The sequence below is a fragment of the Gymnogyps californianus genome, chromosome 1 (assembly GCF_018139145.2).
Source record: "Gymnogyps californianus isolate 813 chromosome 1, ASM1813914v2, whole genome shotgun sequence".
NCBI lineage: Eukaryota > Metazoa > Chordata > Aves > Accipitriformes > Cathartidae > Gymnogyps > Gymnogyps californianus.
The window spans coordinates 98,909,923-98,930,074 of NC_059471.1; the positions used below are offsets into that span (position 1 = coordinate 98,909,923).

Consider the following 20,152-nt stretch of genomic DNA (forward strand, 5'->3'; position numbering starts at 1 on the left):
AGCTTCTTGCACACCTGCTTGCTGGCAGAGCATGGAAACTGAAAAGTCCTTGGCTTAAGATAAGCGCTACTTAGCAACAACTAAAACATCAGAGTGTTATCAACATCATTCTCACACTAAATCCAAAACACAGCACTGTACCAGCTACTAAGAAGAAAGTTAAGTCTGTCCCAGCCGAAACCAGGACAGGATAGCAGACTCCTATTGTAGCTTTCCAGTCTTAACCTTGTTGCTTACAGATACAGCAAATTTAAAAGGATAAATATTAGAATCTTTGCCACAACATGGACTCTTCACATCTCATGTCCATTGCCACTGCAGTTAGCTTGGACACTGTGTTTGCACCAGACTGACCTGCTGAAGATACAAGCGAGGGCTGATGTTTTGTTAAGCAGTTGGGACAAACATACGGTTAAAAAAAAAAAAAAAAAGGTAATATATTAGGCACTTTAATTCCCGTTCATATTCCTGTTCCAGCACAAAATGTCATTAAATTGTGATAGTGATTACACATAATGACTACTTGATACTTTGATTTTGTTCAAAAGATCTCTTTTATCTCATCATTATTTACACTTTAAACTCTGCTTCAGAATCTACATTGCTGTCAATTTATATGATGCAGATACTTAATTAGCACTGATTAGGAGCAGGAGTGTGTGTGGGAGAAGCTATTTTGCCACATACAGTCATTCTATTAAGACTTAAATATTATGATTTAATGTGACTGATGAATGAAAAGGTGTATTTGCAGCTTGTTAAGGTTAGCTTGGTCGCACCAATTTGAATGCTGTCCATGAAGCTGATGGATGAAAGGTACATGCTGTGGTTGGGAGCTTCCAGGGAAGGTGCTTCCTCACTGCTTTTGCCGTGGTCTGGCATAGGATGTAGGAGCTGCAGCTATAACATTGTAAGAAAAATACCAGCAACACAGGAAACAATAGGGAAAAACTTGCTGGAAGTAGACTGTTTTAATAAAAGGCTGAACAGTAGGACCCTCTATACTTAGCCTTTTCTTGTAGGCGCTTGTATCATCTGCCCAGCCTCAATAACTGAACTGAAAAAAAAAAATGGTGTTGAAGGAGTAAGATTTATGGGAGGAAAGGGAAATCTCTAAAGGTCAGTTGGGCCGTGATACAAACCAAAACAGGACAAGGAAACAGATGATTTGATACTTAAAGATAGGGGGAGTTGACAAGTGTGGAAGAACACGATTGGTGAGAACTCATCTTCCAGGCCTGAAATCTTGAAGAACATCCATGTTCAATCCTTCAATCTTGGACAAATGGTGATAAAGTGAAGGTGAAAAATAGTGAACCTAGAAAATTCCCAAATAATCTAAGTATTTGAAAATGGGCATCTGGGACAAAGCAACTCAATCCCTAAGGAACTGATGCTAGAAAATGAGTTTAAAATAATTTTTAAAATTTCTAAAAGGGCCAAATATTAGGTGTATTCTTTCCTGTACACCCCACCTGAATGTGGTTAAGCAGGAGAGTACACAGAGGTATTAGAAACATCCTTCAAAATGTGTGTTGTGTTCCAACATGCAAGAAAAGTTATTAAACCTTACCAAGTGAAATGCCTGTTCACAATGAAGCAGACCAAAACAGATTTTGAGAAGTAGCTCTCCTTATGCAGAAAAGATCAGGTGAATCTGATAAAGGAGCAAAGGAAGTATTTAGGGAGGTAAAGCTGTTGCAGAAAAGCCACATGAATTCTCTGCACTAACCTTCTCCTTGACTCTCTCAGTTATGATACTCCCACCAGTAGAGGTGTTTTAAGGTTGAGGTTGTCAGTCTCTGGTTGGTCTGTGGTCCCAGATGTAGTGTACAGAAGATCCAAAACTAGACATGTCAGACCTACTGCACATGAGTTGCATGATCTGTCAGCACTGGCAGTTCTCAAGACCTAAACTGCCTGCAAAGGGGTAGGTTTCACAGGAGCAGTTTTTAAGTCCATTGCCAGGATAAGTGTGCTAGATTTTGCTGCACGGTTTAACTAGAAAACCCAATTGCTCTCTGCACCTTGTGTCTGAAGGGGGAAGTGAGCCAACCTCCTCACCGTTGTCCTTCTCTTTGGAAGGCAGTTCTGAGGGATGATCCAAAACTGCATTGCAAGTGAAAGAAATTCTAGAAGGAACTAATCCATTGAATGTCAATGACTCGCCAGCCATGGATGAGATTCCTTCAAGAGTTATAAACAAAAATAGATGCATAATTACTTGGAGAAATGGTGACTGCTGTAACCTTTTCCTTATATCGACTTAGAATTGCTATTTTTCTTTGGGTGCTTAATGTCAGGGGGTTTTGTTGTTTTAAAGGACTAAGGTCGAGAACTATAGGCTAGCAGGTCTTAAGAAAGAATAAAGTTTTTAGAACACATAGGTAAATGCAATGTACTGGGGAAAGAAATCTGACACAGCCTTAGCAAAGGAAAGTCATGCCTTGCAAATTATTACAAATTTTTTTTTTTGAGGGAATCGAAGCAGGTGGGCAAGGAGAATGTAGTCAGTATAAAGTAACTAGATCTTTAAAAAGAGTTCATCAAAGTGTCATATCAAATAGTGTGAAAGAAAGATGCTATGGGGTAAGAGAAGTCCTCATGTAGATTAATGATAGGCTAGAAAAGAAATAGGAAACATATAATTGATTTTCATGCTGGAGAGAAAACACTGTCAGGGATTTGTGCTGGTTTATGGGTCATTCAACATACGCGTAAATGAACTGAAGAAGGTTATAAATATTAAAGTCTTCTGATGGAACAGTATTCATGATAACCCAACTTGCACATAAGTAGAGCTGGAAAGAGTTAGAAAAATCATGCAATAATGGGGAATAAAATGGCACATGGGGAAGAAAATGAGTGCAGAACACTGCAAACAGAAAAGGTAATTCTAGTTAGTTGTGTAATATTGCACTTTAAATTAGCTGTCACCACTAGGAAAGGATTATCACAGACTCTTCCCTAAACATCCTTTATCAGCCACTGTTGGAGCACAGATGATGGGTATACGGACTTTTGGTATAACATCCTGTTCTACTGTTATGCAAAAAATGGTATTGATTTTTTTTTTTTTAAAAGAAACTGAAGTCTTAAGAATTCTTTTTCCTTTCACTAAGATTTTTGTAGAACATTGTCATCCTACTGCTAAAAGTGATAACAAAATAAATGAGTCCATGCAGCTATTCTTAAGGCATGGTCTTTGTAAAGTATTCTGCTAGGGAAGCTGGAAGGGAACAGGCATATAGAAATATATTTCTATTCCTTAGCTGATTAGCATGCTAAATTTGCCATTTCCAAGCTCTGAATGTTATATTGGGATCATTCAGAATGTTAAAATACTCTTAGAGAACTTATTTTTATGTTGGTAGTATCACTTCTCCATTTTAGATGCTATGTAAAAATTGAGAGATGTTGTAATTTTAATTTATTTTAAATATATTTAATTTCTTCTTCTTAAAACCTTTCCTCCTCCAGAAAAACCCAACTTGCTGAGATTTTACCTCTCATCAAGTGAAAGAAATGTAATGGATTGTGTGTATTTTGAAATACTAATATTTTCTGTGCATGTTATATTGTATGAATTATATAGTAAACCCATGACAAAGAGAGTACTAGACTGCAGTTGTTCAAGTACTGAGCATTCCATAAGTTATAGTTTGTTTGGTTTTTTTAAGACACAAATTTTAATCCTGAAAACTTGTTTCAGAACTGCCTTTTTTTTTTTTTTTTTTTTCCCCTCCAAGTGATAAGTAGACTGAAAATCTAGTTTTGTTTTTGGTGTTTTTCTTATTAAGGTTGCAGTAATTTGTCATAGCTCTAATCTTCTATAGCAGTGGCCATGGATGCCAGTACACTTTGCTTTCTTTTCATTTAGTGAGATCTAAACAAAAGTTAGTACATCATGGTGATCTCAGAAGCAGTTTAGGAAAAATGTGAGCAATAACCAAATGCTAATGATGCTTCTTTTCTTCATTATGCCTTGTTGTGTTGTAGTGTTTGAGCTACTTAGTGCCTACATAAGTACTGGTTTTATTTTGATGCTTACTAGGGCCAAATCACTTCAGGAACCTTTCAGTGATTTCATTATTAAAATAGTCGGTATTATGTACAACTTCTGTTTGCTTTGCAGAAGTGAGATTATCTGCTTAGATCTATTGGTACTGGCTGCTTGTGCTGACCAGAAGTAATTGTTACGTGGTTTTTGTGGGTTTTTTTCCCCCCTCTTTTTCCTCCCTCCCCTTTTTTTGAACTCTGCATTACTTGAGAGCCATCCCTCGAGCAAGACAGGCAGCTGTGCCCTCTTCACTCCATGTTCCTCTGCTGGTGCTGTGTATAGTGCATGGGGTTATATATGCGTATAGTGCATAGAACAAGGGCTGCTCTTGTTCTGCAGTTGGGCTGTTGCTGTGACTCAGCCCAAGCCAGCATCATCTAATATGACAGGCAAACTGTCAAAAAGAATACAGTCAAATTGAGAACTTGTCCCCATGGGGGGCAAAAGCTAGCACAGTTGCGAAGTAGCATTAGTGCAGCAAAATGCTTAACGTGCTGCGTTTTCTGCAGTGGTTTGAAAACGTACAGGAGACCAGGAAATCCAAATGCCAAGTGGCTGTGCTCTTGAAGGGGTTTCTAATCCAGGCAAGGGTTTGCTCCACAGAGCCATTTCTAGAGCCCAAGGGTTTGCTCCCTCCAGAATCATTCGCAAAGGTATGTATTGTCTTGCCTGTGACTCAGGAATTTTTTCCATTCCTACATTTTCAGGTGCCCTGGCTTGTTCTGCTTCTGTAGACTTCTGGAATAAGGACTCTTTCTTGGTTAAATCACTTGCAGTTAAGCTTGAGATGAAAGGGAAAGAATCATGGAGGGGAGGTGGGGGGCAGTAAACTTATGCTTCCTGAATGGAAATACTCTTATACCACAATATTATATGATGTGTGATGCAAATGATGCACCACGCTAATATTACATTTTGTCCTTGATGTGCTAGTGGTGATGGTGGGGACTGAGGACCGTTAAGACTACAGGTTTTGTTCGACATTTCCTAATTAGGAAATACAGTAGAGTTCAGTACTACTAGTCTCTTTAGTAGTGTCTAGAAGAACTATTTTTCAGGCAGCGCTGCAGAGGTTGCTCTGCTTACCCTCATGCTCTGCTTATCCCCATGGCCCTAGTGGGCAGATTTTGCTTTTTCCTTTAGCAGGGACTGACAAGTGAGAAAAACAGTGTCTATGTTGGAAATGGTGTACCACCAAAGCTTTGACCTAATTCTTTCTGCGTTTTCTTTTAACGCCAAAGTATTTAACAATGTTTCTGTGTGACTTCTTACAGTAAAACCTTGTGCTTCGTGTGCTGATGCCTGTCAGCATGTGCTTCAGATTCTCATGCTTGTACTTACTGGATGAGCACACTGATGGTGTCTGGGTAGAAGCTGTGCAGGCTCAGCCAAACCCCAGACCTCCATTCTTATCTTTCTTTTGGGGCAATATTGTTTGTTCCAATGCTGAGTCCATCCAGGAACATACTTTTCCCTCCAAGTGGCTGAGCGTGGAGGGGGAGTGAGATACAGCTGGGCATCATCCAGCATCTTTCCCTCTGTTTTCCTTCTCCTTTCTCTCCTCTCATAGTTTTGGGATAGAGCTTTCTGTGGTACCTGTTCAACCCTGCTTTGGATTTACAAAAACTTTTAACAGAGTCAACTTTCAGCTATGTTAACAAAGATTGCTTCCAGGTTGTAGATGCAGGAGCCTGCTGATCTTGTAATCGTTACTGCTGAGAGCTCCTGAAGGCTTCTTGAGGGCATGAAAGGAATTAGCTGACTGAGCTTTTGTGGGTCATTTTTGAGGATACTCAGTAATAACAGTGATGTGGAATAATGGAACTGAGAGGTCAGGGTTTACAAATCTCTTGACATTCTGGGTTTTTTTCCTTCTTTAGTCTCCTATAGCTTGGTGGTTGGAAGGCTTGCTCGGTCTGGTGGGAGACTAACTCTGGCAGTAGGGCTCGCTCACTCACTGCAAGTGGAGGTCACCCACATGAAAAATCGGAGAATAAGAACCCATCCCAGAAGGGTGTCCTGGCTGTTTTCTGCATCCAGATGAAAGATCTTGCAGGCTCTGGCTTGCGTGAGTATGAGAGCATTCATCTGGGATGTGGGAAATGTGACAGAGAAGTGGCCAGACTGTGAGACTCAATGTAGCTGACTGCTCTGGTCTAAAATATACCCTCATATAATTTTGTGAAGCATCTTGCCACTTAATTACTTTCACAGAACATTTTAATCTGTTTTACTTTCATCTTTGTGTGGAAGAGATCTTTTTTGAAATTTTGACTCTTTCCTGCAGAGGTCCAATGAGAAGTACGCTAGCCTTTGCTGTTGTTTAGTTGTAAAACTCTATTGTCCTACTAGGACATGATGCAGATGGCCAGCAGGACACTATAAGAAAGCATTAGGTCAGCTGCAGTATTTGCAGACAAGCCCTAAACTGAAATCTGTTACATCTCAGCCAATGAATCCTTGTAAGTAATGACTCTGTTTATAGAAAAAGTGATAATTCTGTAAATCAGTCAAAAGAAAAGCTATACAAATATTGATTAATTCGATTTTTCATAACAATTTCAGAACAATTTCTGTGATACAGCTAATTATCTTTTATTTCTCTTGCTCATAAAATACTTTTGTGAGGAAAAAAAATAAATCCAAGGCTTTTCTCTCATTTCTGTCTGGTTGCTTTTGGTGTTCTCGCAATGTGTTCTTTATGATAGGAATGAGTGTAGTTGAGGTTATGCATCAGCTCTTGCTTCAAGAAGCAAAGATGCACATTTTTTGCCCCCAAGTTGACAATTATTTTTTTGTCTTGTTTTTCAGTTTCTCTCTATTTGCTTAAACAAGGGAAAAGAACCTTACCTACACATCTTACTCTGGTAGTTTGTAGCCCAAACTAGAATGCCTATCCCACATGAATATCTACCCTTTAATTCAATCCATTATTGAACACACAATTAAAAGTAAGCATTTATATCACAAATAGATTATTCTTTTCTGGATGATTAAAGGCTCCCATCACTTGCATCTATTGCATTTGCCACTCAACATTTGTCTGTACACTCAGGTCTCTACAGTGCACTCCACCAAAACCCACACTTCTCCCTCTTCCATAGATGCAACTCGTTTGTGAGTTCTGCTTCTTTTTATGGTTTTACCTGAGGACCTTTTCTTTTAATTGTGGAAGCCTGCTTTGATTTAATGGAAGTTTCTGCCCTGTGAGAATGATAAAGTAACACTGTGTGCTTTTTTCTGTAGTGATCATTTTTTGTAGGCAAAAACAATTGCATACTTAATTATCTTCATTAGTGGTTCTGGTTTTGAAACTGATTCAAATGAATACCCCTTTGGAATAAAAGGTTGAGCACCGGCACATTGAATCAGAGTAGCAATTTGAAAAAGCATAATTTATTTTTTTGTTCCTTTTGGTGGACATGTTGTAATTTTATACTGTTTGGCCCTAAAATACTGGCTACGATTACACAACACACTACATGGGAAGCAGTTCTGCATTGGGAGATTATATACTGTGGAAAGAATTTTGGCTTTCTGAATGATACCAATTATGCAATCATATACATTAAACCAGTGCAAAACCTAACCAGCTCATCCGTACTTGCTGTAGACTATATTCTTCTTTTGATTTTTTCCCCCCGTAGCTTTGTACTGCAGTAGCAATCGTAACAATTTACAAGACTGCTTTGACATCAAGAAGTCAAACATCCAAGAAATGCTTTTTACTTCAAATTTGTATTTTACCATATGTTAAGCCAAGTCTCTGGGATGACCACTCAAAGTAGGCACCTGCTAGAGTGAAGTTAGTGAATAACTCAATTTCTTTGTATAAGACAATTTTGGAATGTTACACTTCGCGAATTAACACTGTCCTGATTCCCTCAGAGCCTTTCTTTGTACGAGGAAGACATAAATAACTGATAACGGGCCTGTTCCGGGCTTCCTCCAGGCTCTGCATCCCAGCTATATTGCCAACCCTTTCTTGTTCCCTTACACTCTCCCCTCAGGAGGTGGGAGGAGGAGGAGGAGGTCCAGGGGTAGAGGGAAGGCCTCTGCCTGCAACTGCCCCTCATCTCCTTATTCCCGGATGCCATCTTCCCCATTGCCTCTCTCCTGGGGCACCCTCTGCCACTACGCCTGGATGTCAAGTCTGGGAGGAATGCCTGGCAGGGAGCAATCGGGATTCACTTTGTCTTCTGGCTTCATCAGGGTCTCTGATAGCCACCGCAAAGAGAAAGCAAGGAGTGTTTTGGTCAAATTCAGAGATTTCGGGTTTCAAAGTGCCACTCTGAGGTGCGCTGGGTCTCTGCCCTTTCCCTGCGCTGATTGAGGCCCCGGCAGGTGCTGGAGCTCACTTCAAGCCCAGCAGGTCAGCCTGTCAAGGATGACTAGCAGCTCACCCATGTAAAGCTCACATTTGGACAAGTTAGCGTGTTCTAATAGAAAAATTGGTGTAAAAGATTCTTCATACTTTTAATTGTTCACGGTTTAGGAGGCCTCAGTAAGAAGTATCAGAAAAATTTGTTTTGTCAGAGCAAGGGATGCTTCAGCATTTGCTGCTAGAAGATATTATTTTTCTGGGGGAAACAAAAAAAGTTTTTTCTGCCCACTGTTCTCATGAACACCTGTGATCTGATCAGTGCAGAGTTATCTTCCTTTTTGTAGGAGATGACAACTGCAGACAAAAAATTGGGCTTTTTTTCTGCTTTTCTCAGCAGTTTACAAGAAAGTAACATTGATCAAAGAGATCAAACTGGCTGACAGCAAACAAATGTTTTTCCCTTGACTCCATTGTTTATTTGACTTAACTGTTGTGGGTGGTGGTGTTTAATTGGTGCTTTTGTATTTATTTTTACTAGTGTAGTAGTTTAATATACTCATCTCTGTTAATTATATTTGTAATCTCAAATCAGTTTGTGCAATTGATTTCATTTTGTTTTTCATATTAAAGCTACTTTGTGTTGATTTTAGCATTCTCTCATCATTTTTCTTTAGTGTTGTTTTCTCTTTTCTTCATTCTTTTAGTTCCTTTTAGTAAGACTTACTTTGAGGTCTGGACAGAACATCTTTATCCAGTGCTGTTTTCCTGTTCACTGTTCTTGAAGATACCTATCTTGCCTCCACCCGAAACTTATTCCTTGTGAGAATTGTGTTTTACCCTCCCTCCTCTCAAATAGTGAGGAATATTCAATCCTTATCAATTCAGAGGGGCATAGAAATTCCTGTCCGGAGTCAGAATTAAAGCCAAAATTGTAAAAGGGCATTTGTTTTACTCTAATAAAATTTATAATATTTATCAACCTTATATGTTAGTCATTAGATAAAACCCCTAGAGGGAGACATGATCACAGATGGATTATTGTAATGCCTCATCACTCTGATCTTTTCACAGTAGCTGAAGTGATTTCTCTAGGTCACTTTGCATAGCCTGTTACTTGATAATTGAGCAGTGATAACAATGTTATTGTTTGTAGCTGTCTAATCAGTTTTTTCTTCTTTTAAAATAAGGGCCTTTTTTTTTAACTTGGCAAGGGGAGACGTATTTGAGGAAAGCAGTAAAGGCCTATCTAGCTTTTTTTTTTTTTTAAAATCTCATTCATGGTGATACATTATGGAATCTTGGGGGGGGAATCATCCTAAATAGTGACATAGCTCGCTAGCATTGCACCCTACCACCCACCCAGACTGTTTTTCTCTGGCTGTGTTCTGCACTGAGTAATCTGCATATTTGTGATTGCATTTGTAATGCTTCTACTACTGGTTTGAAAGGCACAGCAATGCACTCTGAAATGTTTCATTTATCAGTTCTCTGTGTGTGTTTATGCAAAAAAGATTATCCTAACTTACTATATTGTTTGGATGTCAACAGGGTAATTAACCTGTATTATGATCCTGTTAATTCAGTTTCCTTAAACATAATTTATTGTTTAGATGTCTTCAGCCATTTTCTTACAAATGTTTTGGGGTTTTTTGATAGCTTTTTACACGAATTCCATTAAATTGTCCTACAAAAAATTTGTCTTTTACCGTACAGTGAATAATCAATATTCTATTTTCCTCTGGTAATGAGAATTTTGGTATTTTTCACTGACCATATGGAAAATGGCACTTAAATTCTGTCTTCAAATTTCTCAATTGTTTTGTTATATTTGGGTCCCAAAATTTCACAGAGTTCAACCTCTAAAAAGCAACTGCATATTTTAGTAATGCCAAGTGGAATATTTTCCTGTAGATGTGCACACTTTTTTCTTAGCTTTAAATAAAACAAGATGCAAAGGCCTTCAAAGGAAAGATAAACTCTATCTAATAGCTGTATGTTTTTAAGGGTTATGATCAAGATGATGTTTTCTTGCCTGCTTCCTACTCTGATTTCAGGCCAGTAAAAAAGGAGCTGTCTTGCTGATACCAGGTGTCTCATGAGATATGGGATCCTGAGGAGTTCCTTTAAAAATCCCGCCTTGAGTGTTAGCATCCTTCTGACTTCTGCCAGTCCTGTTAGCTTTTTCTTCCTCTTTGGCAGATAACCTATCTTTTCTGCCTCTTCCCCCCGATCCCCCCCATCCCTCCTTTTTGGGAGTGAAGGGGAACATCTTTGTCTTTTTTTTCTATGATTCTACTGTTGCTTTTTATGTGCCACCTCCCCCACCAAAACAAAACAAAACCCACAAAAAAAGCCTTGTTTTTAAATTTTCTGAAACCTGGAGTTGTATTGTGGAATTGCTGGTGTGATGACTGGCAAAAGATGTGATGCTTTTAGGCTAATGCATGTGCCAGACAGGCTGGACTCACAGTAGAAGGACCTGTAATTGTAGACAACAAACATCCACCCAAAAGCTAAAAATATTGGGGCAGCTGTGCTAGCCTTCTCCAATTAACTGAGGTCTTCAAGAAAGATGGAGAGTTGTCCTAATCTCCCTCTAACTGGTGGAGATGAAGGACCAAGTAAAGTGAATGATTTGCCCCACCAAAGGGGGATCTAAACTGCCTCTAGGCTGTGTTTGTTGTCCTACATTACCTGTGCAGGAGGCTCAAAAAAGCTACTCTCCTAGCCTAGGCACAACGCCTGGGTATTCTCCAGAAGGCACACAGGCTGTTGATATTTTTTTGTTTTTCTTAAACTTTGGTTGGAGCTTGATGCGTTGATGAGACTACCTGGGTTCCTAGTCAATTAACTGCTCAAGGGACTGTGTCTCATCCTACTTTGCACCTGCTTATGTGGCTTAGAAGATGCATGCAGCAAATTTTCCTGTCAGCTTTTGCTGGAGTGTGTTGTCCCGTCATAGTACGAAGCAGTCCCAGGCGTCTACCATTCCAAGCACAGGCTGCAAGAGTCAGCACCAGGAAGGAGCTGAAAAAGGGATGTTCTTGGATCACTGATTTCTGATCAGAGGCAAAGTTTAGACTTTATTCTATACTGTCCTTTTTTATTTTTATTTTTTATGTTTTTATTATACTCCTTGGGTTTGCTTCTAGGTTTCTTTGTTTACGTTGCTGGTATTTAACAGTGAGAAATTCTTAAATTTTAAGGTGATACCTTATACGATCTATTAAATCTAAAGAAAATACTTGATTGTTGCCCAGTTCATCAATCACAATGTCACTGAGGAGAAAAGAAGAAGAAATATTAATGTCCAGGGCTGTGGCAAACCTGACGTTCCACTGTAAGACAGTTATGGCTGTTGCTTTAAACCTACTGTAGTGCAGGAGAGCAGTCAACTGCTTAATTACATAATTTATCTTTTCTACTTTGATTTTTATTTTACCTAAATAATCTCTGGTCTCTTTGCTCCAGACTTTTGCTTTGATTTATGTCTTTTATTTTATCTATATAAATATTTCATGCTGGATTTGATTAATCAAAGGGATGAGAAATAATTTTCCCTTTGTTTTGAAATTGTTATTCATTTAGGACCAAACTTTCCCCTTGCATAAGCATTACAGAAGTAGTATTTAGCCTTTGAAAGGGACAGGGAAGGTAATTTAAATATAAGCATCAGTTAATTGTTCAGACACAATTTATCAATATTTTTGTTGAGTTGTCTGTTGCCCAAAGGTATTTCAGTTCTTTCAAGAACTGAAAAAAACCTGGGGCTTCAAGCGGTTAATTGCAGAATATGGCAAGAGGGTTTTGGAAGAATGTGAGGCACAAAAAGCTAGCTTCAAAAATCACAAACATGTTATTTAAACTTACTAAAACATGAAAGAGAACATGATGAAAAGAAAATGCACAACACCAAGCCTCTGCATTGCATTCTGGCACCGAGTTGAACTGATATAAATTTTTCTTATGTTACATGCAAACTCCATGAGTTTTTGGTGTCATTATGGTAAAGGTTCTTAAAGGTGAAGCAGTTTGAAGGGGGACATAGAGAACAGTGGAGGAAGGGAAGAGGAGGATCTCCCTTGGACAGATGGTTTCACGGTTTGCTTTTGCTTGTCTTCTTTCATCTCCTTGTTGCAGCTGATGCTGATCCCTCCAGGACATGAGATCCTACACAGAGGAAGACCAAGCCTGATCCAGTATGGTAGTTTAAATGTAGCATCTTCTCTCTTATGTCTTAGTGACACCTCCTTCTGCTTATTAAAAAGGAGGATTGTGAAGCACCAGTTTCAGCCTGTTTTGTCTTGTGTAATATACTATGAAGCCTTGACAAATGACACCCTTATAGGCAGAAATATCAGAAGTGTTATTTGCTAGGTCCTCATAGAAGACCTTCAAGTGCACAGCATGTATATATGTAGGAGCTGCACCACCTTGGAGACCTGGAGGAAGGAGTGACATGCCAGAAGAGAGTAAAGGTCACCTCTGTACAAACCAAAAAAGCAGGTTCAGTCTTAGCTATGCCAATAGGTACACGCACAGCAGATGCAAAGCTCAGCCTAGATCTTTACACCTATCTCTGTCCAGTCTGGTTACACGTACCCAGACTGGCTATACAGTGCTTAGTCTCACTTTCTGTTTCTGAGTGTGATCGACTTGCAGCCCCACTGACCAGCTTGTCGTGAGATAAGCCAGTTTACTTTACAGGAGATTTCTCAAGTGCTAAAAGAAATTTTGTATCTGGGTGACATATTCAGCACTATTCAGGAGAAATTTCCTTGGCTATTATACTTTGTCAGTTCCCCTTATTGCTTCAAGTAGTTGAGTCTAAGGAATTTTGACTAAACTTGCAAAAAATGTTTCCATGTTTCCTTCCTTCCTCCCTCCCTCCCTCCCTCCCATTCTTGTTGTATGAGTAAGATAATGGTATCTATTTAATCTGAGATTCAAGAAGTGTCTCTTGTCATGTGTCTATTGATCTGATAAACCGCTTATGTGCTCCTTTAACCACACAGTTAAGGGCATAGGTCTTTGCCTCATTGCCCCGAAGTGCTTGCATGTGCAGACTGTTTGTCACCTTGTCATTTCAGTTGGGGCGTCCACTGAGTGCTGCTGAGGTGCAGGGTTCCTCCTGTTTCAAGTATTATTCGTTTCGGTAATAAATAAACAAACCCTATTCAGGAGGAATCTTCAACTTTCCTTCCCTTGGACTGCTAACTGATGTCATCTCTCTGAAAATGCCGATGTCATCTCTGTCCAGACGTAGTCAGGCTTAACTGCAAACCATTTCAGTTCTGGCTTAGAGGCATTGTAGAGGTCCATTCCTGCAGAGCAGGCTGTGAGGGCAGGCCTCTGCCTGTTTGCTTGGGCCCTCGCAATTTTAGCCATTGTTCTGGAGACAAAATACTTCAAAAGCCTTGTTTTCAGAATAGCGTTTAGGCAGTTGGTAGAACCTGTCTGATTCCCCGCCCCCCCCTTCTATTCTTACCTCTTTTTTTAGGTTCTTGAGGTATTTCTCTTCACTGTTTTATATCTGTAACTTTCATCAACTTTCCCTACCGCTCTCCCTTGCAACTTTTAGTCTGAGCTTGCTTCTGCTTACTGTAAAATATGGTGTTTAGTTGGATCATATTTTACCATTAAGTAACATATAATTACATATTTTCTTTGACTTGTCTCAGTTTCAATTATGTTTTGATATATCACTTGCTCTGTTATTCAGCTAATCACTTTCTTCCTATGGAACGTTGCAGAGAAATATCTTTTTAATAAAAGATTCTGAAATCCCATTTTTGTTGTTGAATGTATCCAAGTAGCTTACACATTGTTTTCCACCACAAAACGCATCTGGATTGTCAGCATTGTGTATATGTGTATGTATTATAGCACTGCAATTATTTTCCAGGGATCTTAGTGTGTTTGTGTCTGCCATTAAGATGAATGTGTACCAGATGCTGTTTTAAAATGAAGCACTATTGTATAGGCTGATGGATGGAAAGTTTGTCAAAACTAGTGAAAGCTTCTACAGGGGATACAAAGCAGCTGGAAAAATTCATTGTTATGTGCTGCTAGTATGAGTCTCTAGTTCAGCTGTGGTGCATTTTGATTAGAAAGTTAGATTCTATGGAAGTGTCAAACATAGTTCCTGATATTCTCTATTTTTAAGGCATTTGCAATTTGGTATTCACCTTTATATTCTCAGCCAGCAAATCTACCATTTTTACGTGAATGTCTCTTAAGAAGCAGTATAGCATAATAAAAGTTGGCAAATGTGAACCGTATTTATTACTTCTACGTGAATGTCTTGTTGGCCAATGGAAATTAAAATGCCCTGTTGATTGTTTCACTTGTATTTGTAGAGAATAGCTTGTACAGCAGATGAACAATGCCAAATTTTTTTTTTTTAGTTCTCTATTATGTTACCAACAATACTATTCTCTGCTTCAAAGTACGACTATAATTAGAAATGTGATTATGTAAAAGTGTCACCATCTTATTCAGCCCTGCTTCTTCCTGTGCTTAGTCCTATTATGCCTATTTTTGCTTTCCAGATACCCAAGTTTCTCCTAGGGCTGCACCAACTAGGAAGAATTTGTTTCTTGCAAGGTACTTTATTCTGTACCAGCACCTGTCTCATCTATATGCACCAGCACTCGTCAGCTCCAGTGCTTGAAATTTCTTCTTTCTGAATCTCCAAGTGCCTTTCATCCTGCTCTGTGATGCCCTTTTATCTGGCTGCCTCCTGCATGCCAGACATCTTTCCCTATTGCTTTAGGAGGGTCTCTCTTACTTTTTTTCTTTCTAGGGATTCCAGAGCCAGTTCCGCTCTCTTTTGAGGTGGTCTCTCCTGATGGTCAATACCAAGATGATATTTGGAAGGGAGTATCTTCCCACTTTATAACTCCTCAAGATGTTAAAAGAGAGAAGGAAAAAATAGCCCATTTTGCGCTCCAAGCTACCATAAGACTAAGTGGCAGAGGTAGACGAGGCACTTCATGACTTAGCATTGAGATCGCAAGTTATTTCTGCAGGACAATAGCATCCTTGTGTGCAAATGAAGGCTAACCTTGAAATCTGTCTCATTGATGCTCATTTGGGCCTGATGCACTATGGTCACCTTCTCAAAAACTTGCTCCTTACCAGACTTGCTTTAGGAAATCAAGTCAGAATCGACTGCATTCAAGATATAGTGAAATATGCAAGTTTCTGTTTTTGTGTCAAGCAAAATTGTCAAGTTTTTTTACAAGTGAGCAGTATATGCAAATGTATAGCAAAGTGGTGGTATTGGTAATATCTCCTCCCGTTTATTGGAAAACAAAAATCATGCCTTATGCTGATATGCTCTGTCAGGTTCCAGTTTAGATTTCAGAACCGGGGAAAGTTTGTGCTGATCCCAAGAGTGAGATTAAGATGCAAACGAGGCCAAATGCTGCCAATCAGGGTGTTTATTGAACAACCACGGAGAAACAGAGCGATAGGAGAAGCAGGAAGTGACAGGAGGAAACTAAGCAAGCATTCAGGCAGATAAGCAAAAGATAGTCACCACCATGGATTCAGCGACATCCCGTTGGTCTTCAGTTCCTCAGTGGTGGGTGCACACACACACTGGCTCTTTGCAATTGTGCCTTTTATAGTCCAATCCCCCCCCCCCCCCCCCCCCCCCCCCCCCCCCCCCGTCACACCTCTTGAAGACTCATATGGGTTCATTCTAGACGGTTCTCAACATATATGGTAGTGTTCCAGATGGTTCTTTATCTACTGAGCGTGTGCGGCTTATTGGGGTGGTGGTCTTAGGGACTTTCCAGGAGCTGCAAGCCCCTTCCTCAAATAAACTTTGTGTGACCCCCGGCCACGTTGCCATGCAGGGTCTGCCAGAACACCGGACCGCGCACCCTCCGGCACGGCCCCTGTGTCCATGCCGGCCGACTCCTCACTGAAGTCCCCAGTTGCTACGCCGACCGCACCTTGGTTTGCTGCAACGTTTTAGACATTGGCAGGCACTAGCTCTTTCAGCCCCTTACATGCTCTCAGACAGAGAGGGTTAGGAAGGTATTTTGGATGAAATGTTTGGGAACCTTCAAGCCACCTGGAGCCTTCAAGCCCTCCGGGTAATAGCTGAATAGCCCACAGCAGAAGCGTTCGGAAGAATGAGGGCTAACCTTGTGCTCTGACCAATACTGACTTCTTTTAGTAGGGAGGTTGGGAGGGGGACTATAGTCACATGGATGGCAGAACCAAGATTACCATAAGCATGCCTTGTACCTAGGCTTATAGGTCTTTGTTAGAAAGACCTGACCAAATTATATAATGTATTTATTAAGTTGTATCTGTATTAAATATAGATATGTATTATTATTAAGGAATTATGGGGATTTTTTTCATTGTTTGCTCAGTTCTTTTTATTACTTTATAAGTCATTTTGCCATGGAAAGACTGTAAAAATAAATTTATAAATGCTACAGAAACTGCCTGTATTCCAAGCAGAAATTTAGTTGCTAGAAATTTCATGGAAGTAGATTACTGCTGGATTTTTGCTGGCCTTACAAAGAAAAGAATGCTGCATCAGCAAATGCGAAAGTGATCAGATCTGTTTCAGTTCACACTACAAAGAAAGGGATTTCCCATTTTACTTTTGGATGTAAACCACTTAGTATGTTTAATCTGGTGATATTTTCTTCTCAAATGAGAAACATTTTATTAGAGCGTGCATTAAGATCCAGATGTTTTGATTACCTTCCCTAGGCATTGTGTTTGAGTTTGTGGCAAGTAACAGTCGAATTGTTTTGTGCGTAGCTGAAATTTCTTAGGTTTTCAAGGTCTGTTCTTTTTCTTTTTTGTCTTGCAGTTTTCAGTGAAGATCTACATGCCAGTCTATATTTTGTCAATGCATCTCTGCAAGAGGTAGTGTTTGCTAGCACCACAGGGACATTGGTACCCTGTCCAGCAGCAGGGATCCCCCCTGTGACGCTCAGATGGTACCTAGCAACGGGTGAGGAGATCTACGATGTCCCAGGGATCCGCCACGTCCACCCCAATGGCACTCTCCAAATTTTCCCCTTCCCTCCTTCAAGCTTTAATAACTTAATCCATGATAACACTTACTATTGCACAGCTGAAAATCCTTCAGGGAAAATCAGAAGTCAGGATGTTCACATTAAGGCCGGTAAGTACAGTCTTTTATTGGGTTCAAATGGGCTTGAGGAGGGAGGAAACATGGGTGTTTCAGACAAAGAGTAGCAGCAGCTGTGAATCAAAGGAGATTGGCCAGAAGTGTAACCTCTGAACTCTTCACAATACTAAGTAAAATAGTGGATTCTTCCCTGTCCTCCTTGATTTGATTTGTTTTGGTGGTGAAAAGTTAGTTTTCCAAAGATCATAATCAGTTGAGCTTCTGCACAAGTATAAGGAAAAAATTAACTGATAATGAAATTGTTAATCAGACCATGCTTACTCATTAAAGAGCTGTGAGAGAAAAAGATGCAGTCTTTGGATTTTGTATAGGGGCGGGAAGAAAAGAGGAATGCTTGCCTCATCACATCCCTTCTCATTTGCTTGTATTCAGTTGTGCTTTGTTTTGAGAGAGAAACTTGTGTCCTGTTTAACGATTCAGCAGCTGATGTTGGTCCATAGGCAGTGCTTTCCGTTTAAGCTAAAAGATGCAAATAAGCATAATGGTTTTGCATCTGTTTTCTATACCGACTGTGTGCAGACTGGGTCAGCCAGTGGAGAATTAGAGTGGGATCAAAATCAGGCCTTTTGTTACAACACATAAACACATGATTGCATAGTTTTTGAAGGTTTTGTCTACCCACTTCAGTTAATTAAAATATTCAAACAAACAAACAAAAGCTAGTCTGGGAGCTGACCCTTGGCTAATGCAAATCCTCATAACCTCTTTGTTGGTGGTGGAGCTATGTTAGTCTTCTCAGAAGTGAAGTATCTTTCCTTTGGAGATATGCCTTCACAGGAGTTATGTAGGGAAAACTGTGAACAGTTAGCAAGTAGTTTTGTCTGTGACTCCCTTTTTAAATAAGAGAATGTATTCCCTTCTTCTTAACGATAAATTAACATTCAGAGATCTGTAGTTTGTCGACAATTAGAAGGCAAGAGTAAAAAACAGATTTCCATGAAATTCATGTGTCTTATTAAACTTTTAGTCCAGAAAGGTGGGTTTTCTTGCACAGGAAGTGACTAGTAGAAGCAAGCTCACGTTATGTATATGTGGAGTTTCTCTAATGGTCTATGCTTCTTCTGAAAATGGTTAGTTGTCCACAGATCAAAAAAGTTTGAAAACCAAAGATTCATAAGAATACATAGTAACCAACTTTATATTTGGAACTCGGTGCTGGTTTTTGTGCTTTTTGTTTTACTTTAATGGATTTGTGGACGAGTTTTCTGGCAGAATTATATTTAGAGGGAACATAATATTTTTTTGTCCTTTGTGGATTTGTTAATGTATCTTGATTTTGAGAATCTTTTGGGCAGCATTTTTTCCAGTATTAGTTTCCAATTTTCCTGTTTCTTAGATAAACTAATGTGGTGATGTAGAGGAGGCTAAAACTTGTAACTTTGATAGCTAAGGCTCTGAAGTGGTCATTTAGTTGTGAAAGCCTATGATATGGACGACAGGATGCAGCTATGTCTATTGCTCAGCATTGACCCACTTATCCATGGAACCCCAAAAGAAGTCTTCCTCCTCTGCTTGAGAAATAAACCTTGCAAATGGAGGAAGGACCTGAAAAAAAGGCTTTGCAGTAGGTGGCTGTAGCTGCTTGACTGATAAGCTAACAACTCTTTTCGGCCAAGTCAGAAATGCCCCTTTTAGCCCTTTCCCTTCCCTTTTTAGCCTTTTACCCCTGATCCATTAATTTCTCCATGTAACTCAATTTCTCAGTTAATCTGAGGTTTGGATAACAAGTTAAACAAGTCCCCTTCTTTCATATGAACTGATATTGTGTGTCAGAGCTGTCATTGTGCCTGATGGCAGACAATAGCTATTAGTGAGTATCTTTTCCAAAGGCTTGTGTAATCCTCCAATCGTAGGAAAATACAATTTTTGAGAGAGTCTTCTGTGCATAGCACTAAGTGTATTTTATGTTCAGATGATAAACCCTGTGTTGCTCAAATATGAAGTGATAAACTTCATTTGTTTGTGTGTTACTGTCAATTACATTTCTGTTCATGTGAAATCTGTACAGTTTCAGATTGGCCCTAATTAGCACGATTTTTGGGGGGCCTTTTCTCATCTCTTTTCTTCTCCATGTCCTCCTCCTTCCAGTGCCCTCCAACAGCAATATGATTTCCTAGGAATACAGAAGAAATCAGTGGAGCATCTGATCATAGCACAGTCATACAAAGACTAATATAGCTTCGCCCATTCTCACAGTCAGCTTGGGAAAGTCTGAAGCTCATTTACCTGCTTCCCCAAGAATATGGGTAGCAGATATAAGAGTTCTGGCTCGCAGATGATTGTAATTGTGGTTTTGCATGTAATTTTGCCTAGAATGCAACACACATCCCCAATCCCCAAAAAACCATAACCCCCACACCTAGACACCCAAACCCAGTCCTCTTCCAGGCCAGTCCCACATGGGAGTAAAGGTGCATATCTCCATTTCATCTTCAAGCTTTCCTGTGCAATCATGGCAGGGAAGAATATATCTTTTTAGCAAAGGCTGAAATTCTCATATAAATTCATGACTCAGGGACTCGGGATTTAAAAAAACCCAAACAATCAGCAAGTAATTCATAGGAACTGGCAAAACTAT

The 20,152-nt window shown here is 39.6% G+C and overlaps 1 protein-coding gene across 1 annotated transcript in view; it reads left to right on the top strand.

Annotated features, from left to right (window-relative positions):
- Positions 1-20,152, top strand: part of DSCAM (DS cell adhesion molecule) — a 443,556-nt gene that overhangs the window by 13,437 nt on the left and 409,967 nt on the right. Inside the window, exons 2-3 of the mRNA XM_050891759.1 lie at positions 15,190-15,363; positions 17,230-17,547. Of these exons, the coding sequence (XP_050747716.1) occupies positions 15,190-15,363; positions 17,230-17,547 (492 nt within the window). The remainder of the gene's footprint in view (positions 1-15,189; positions 15,364-17,229; positions 17,548-20,152) is intronic.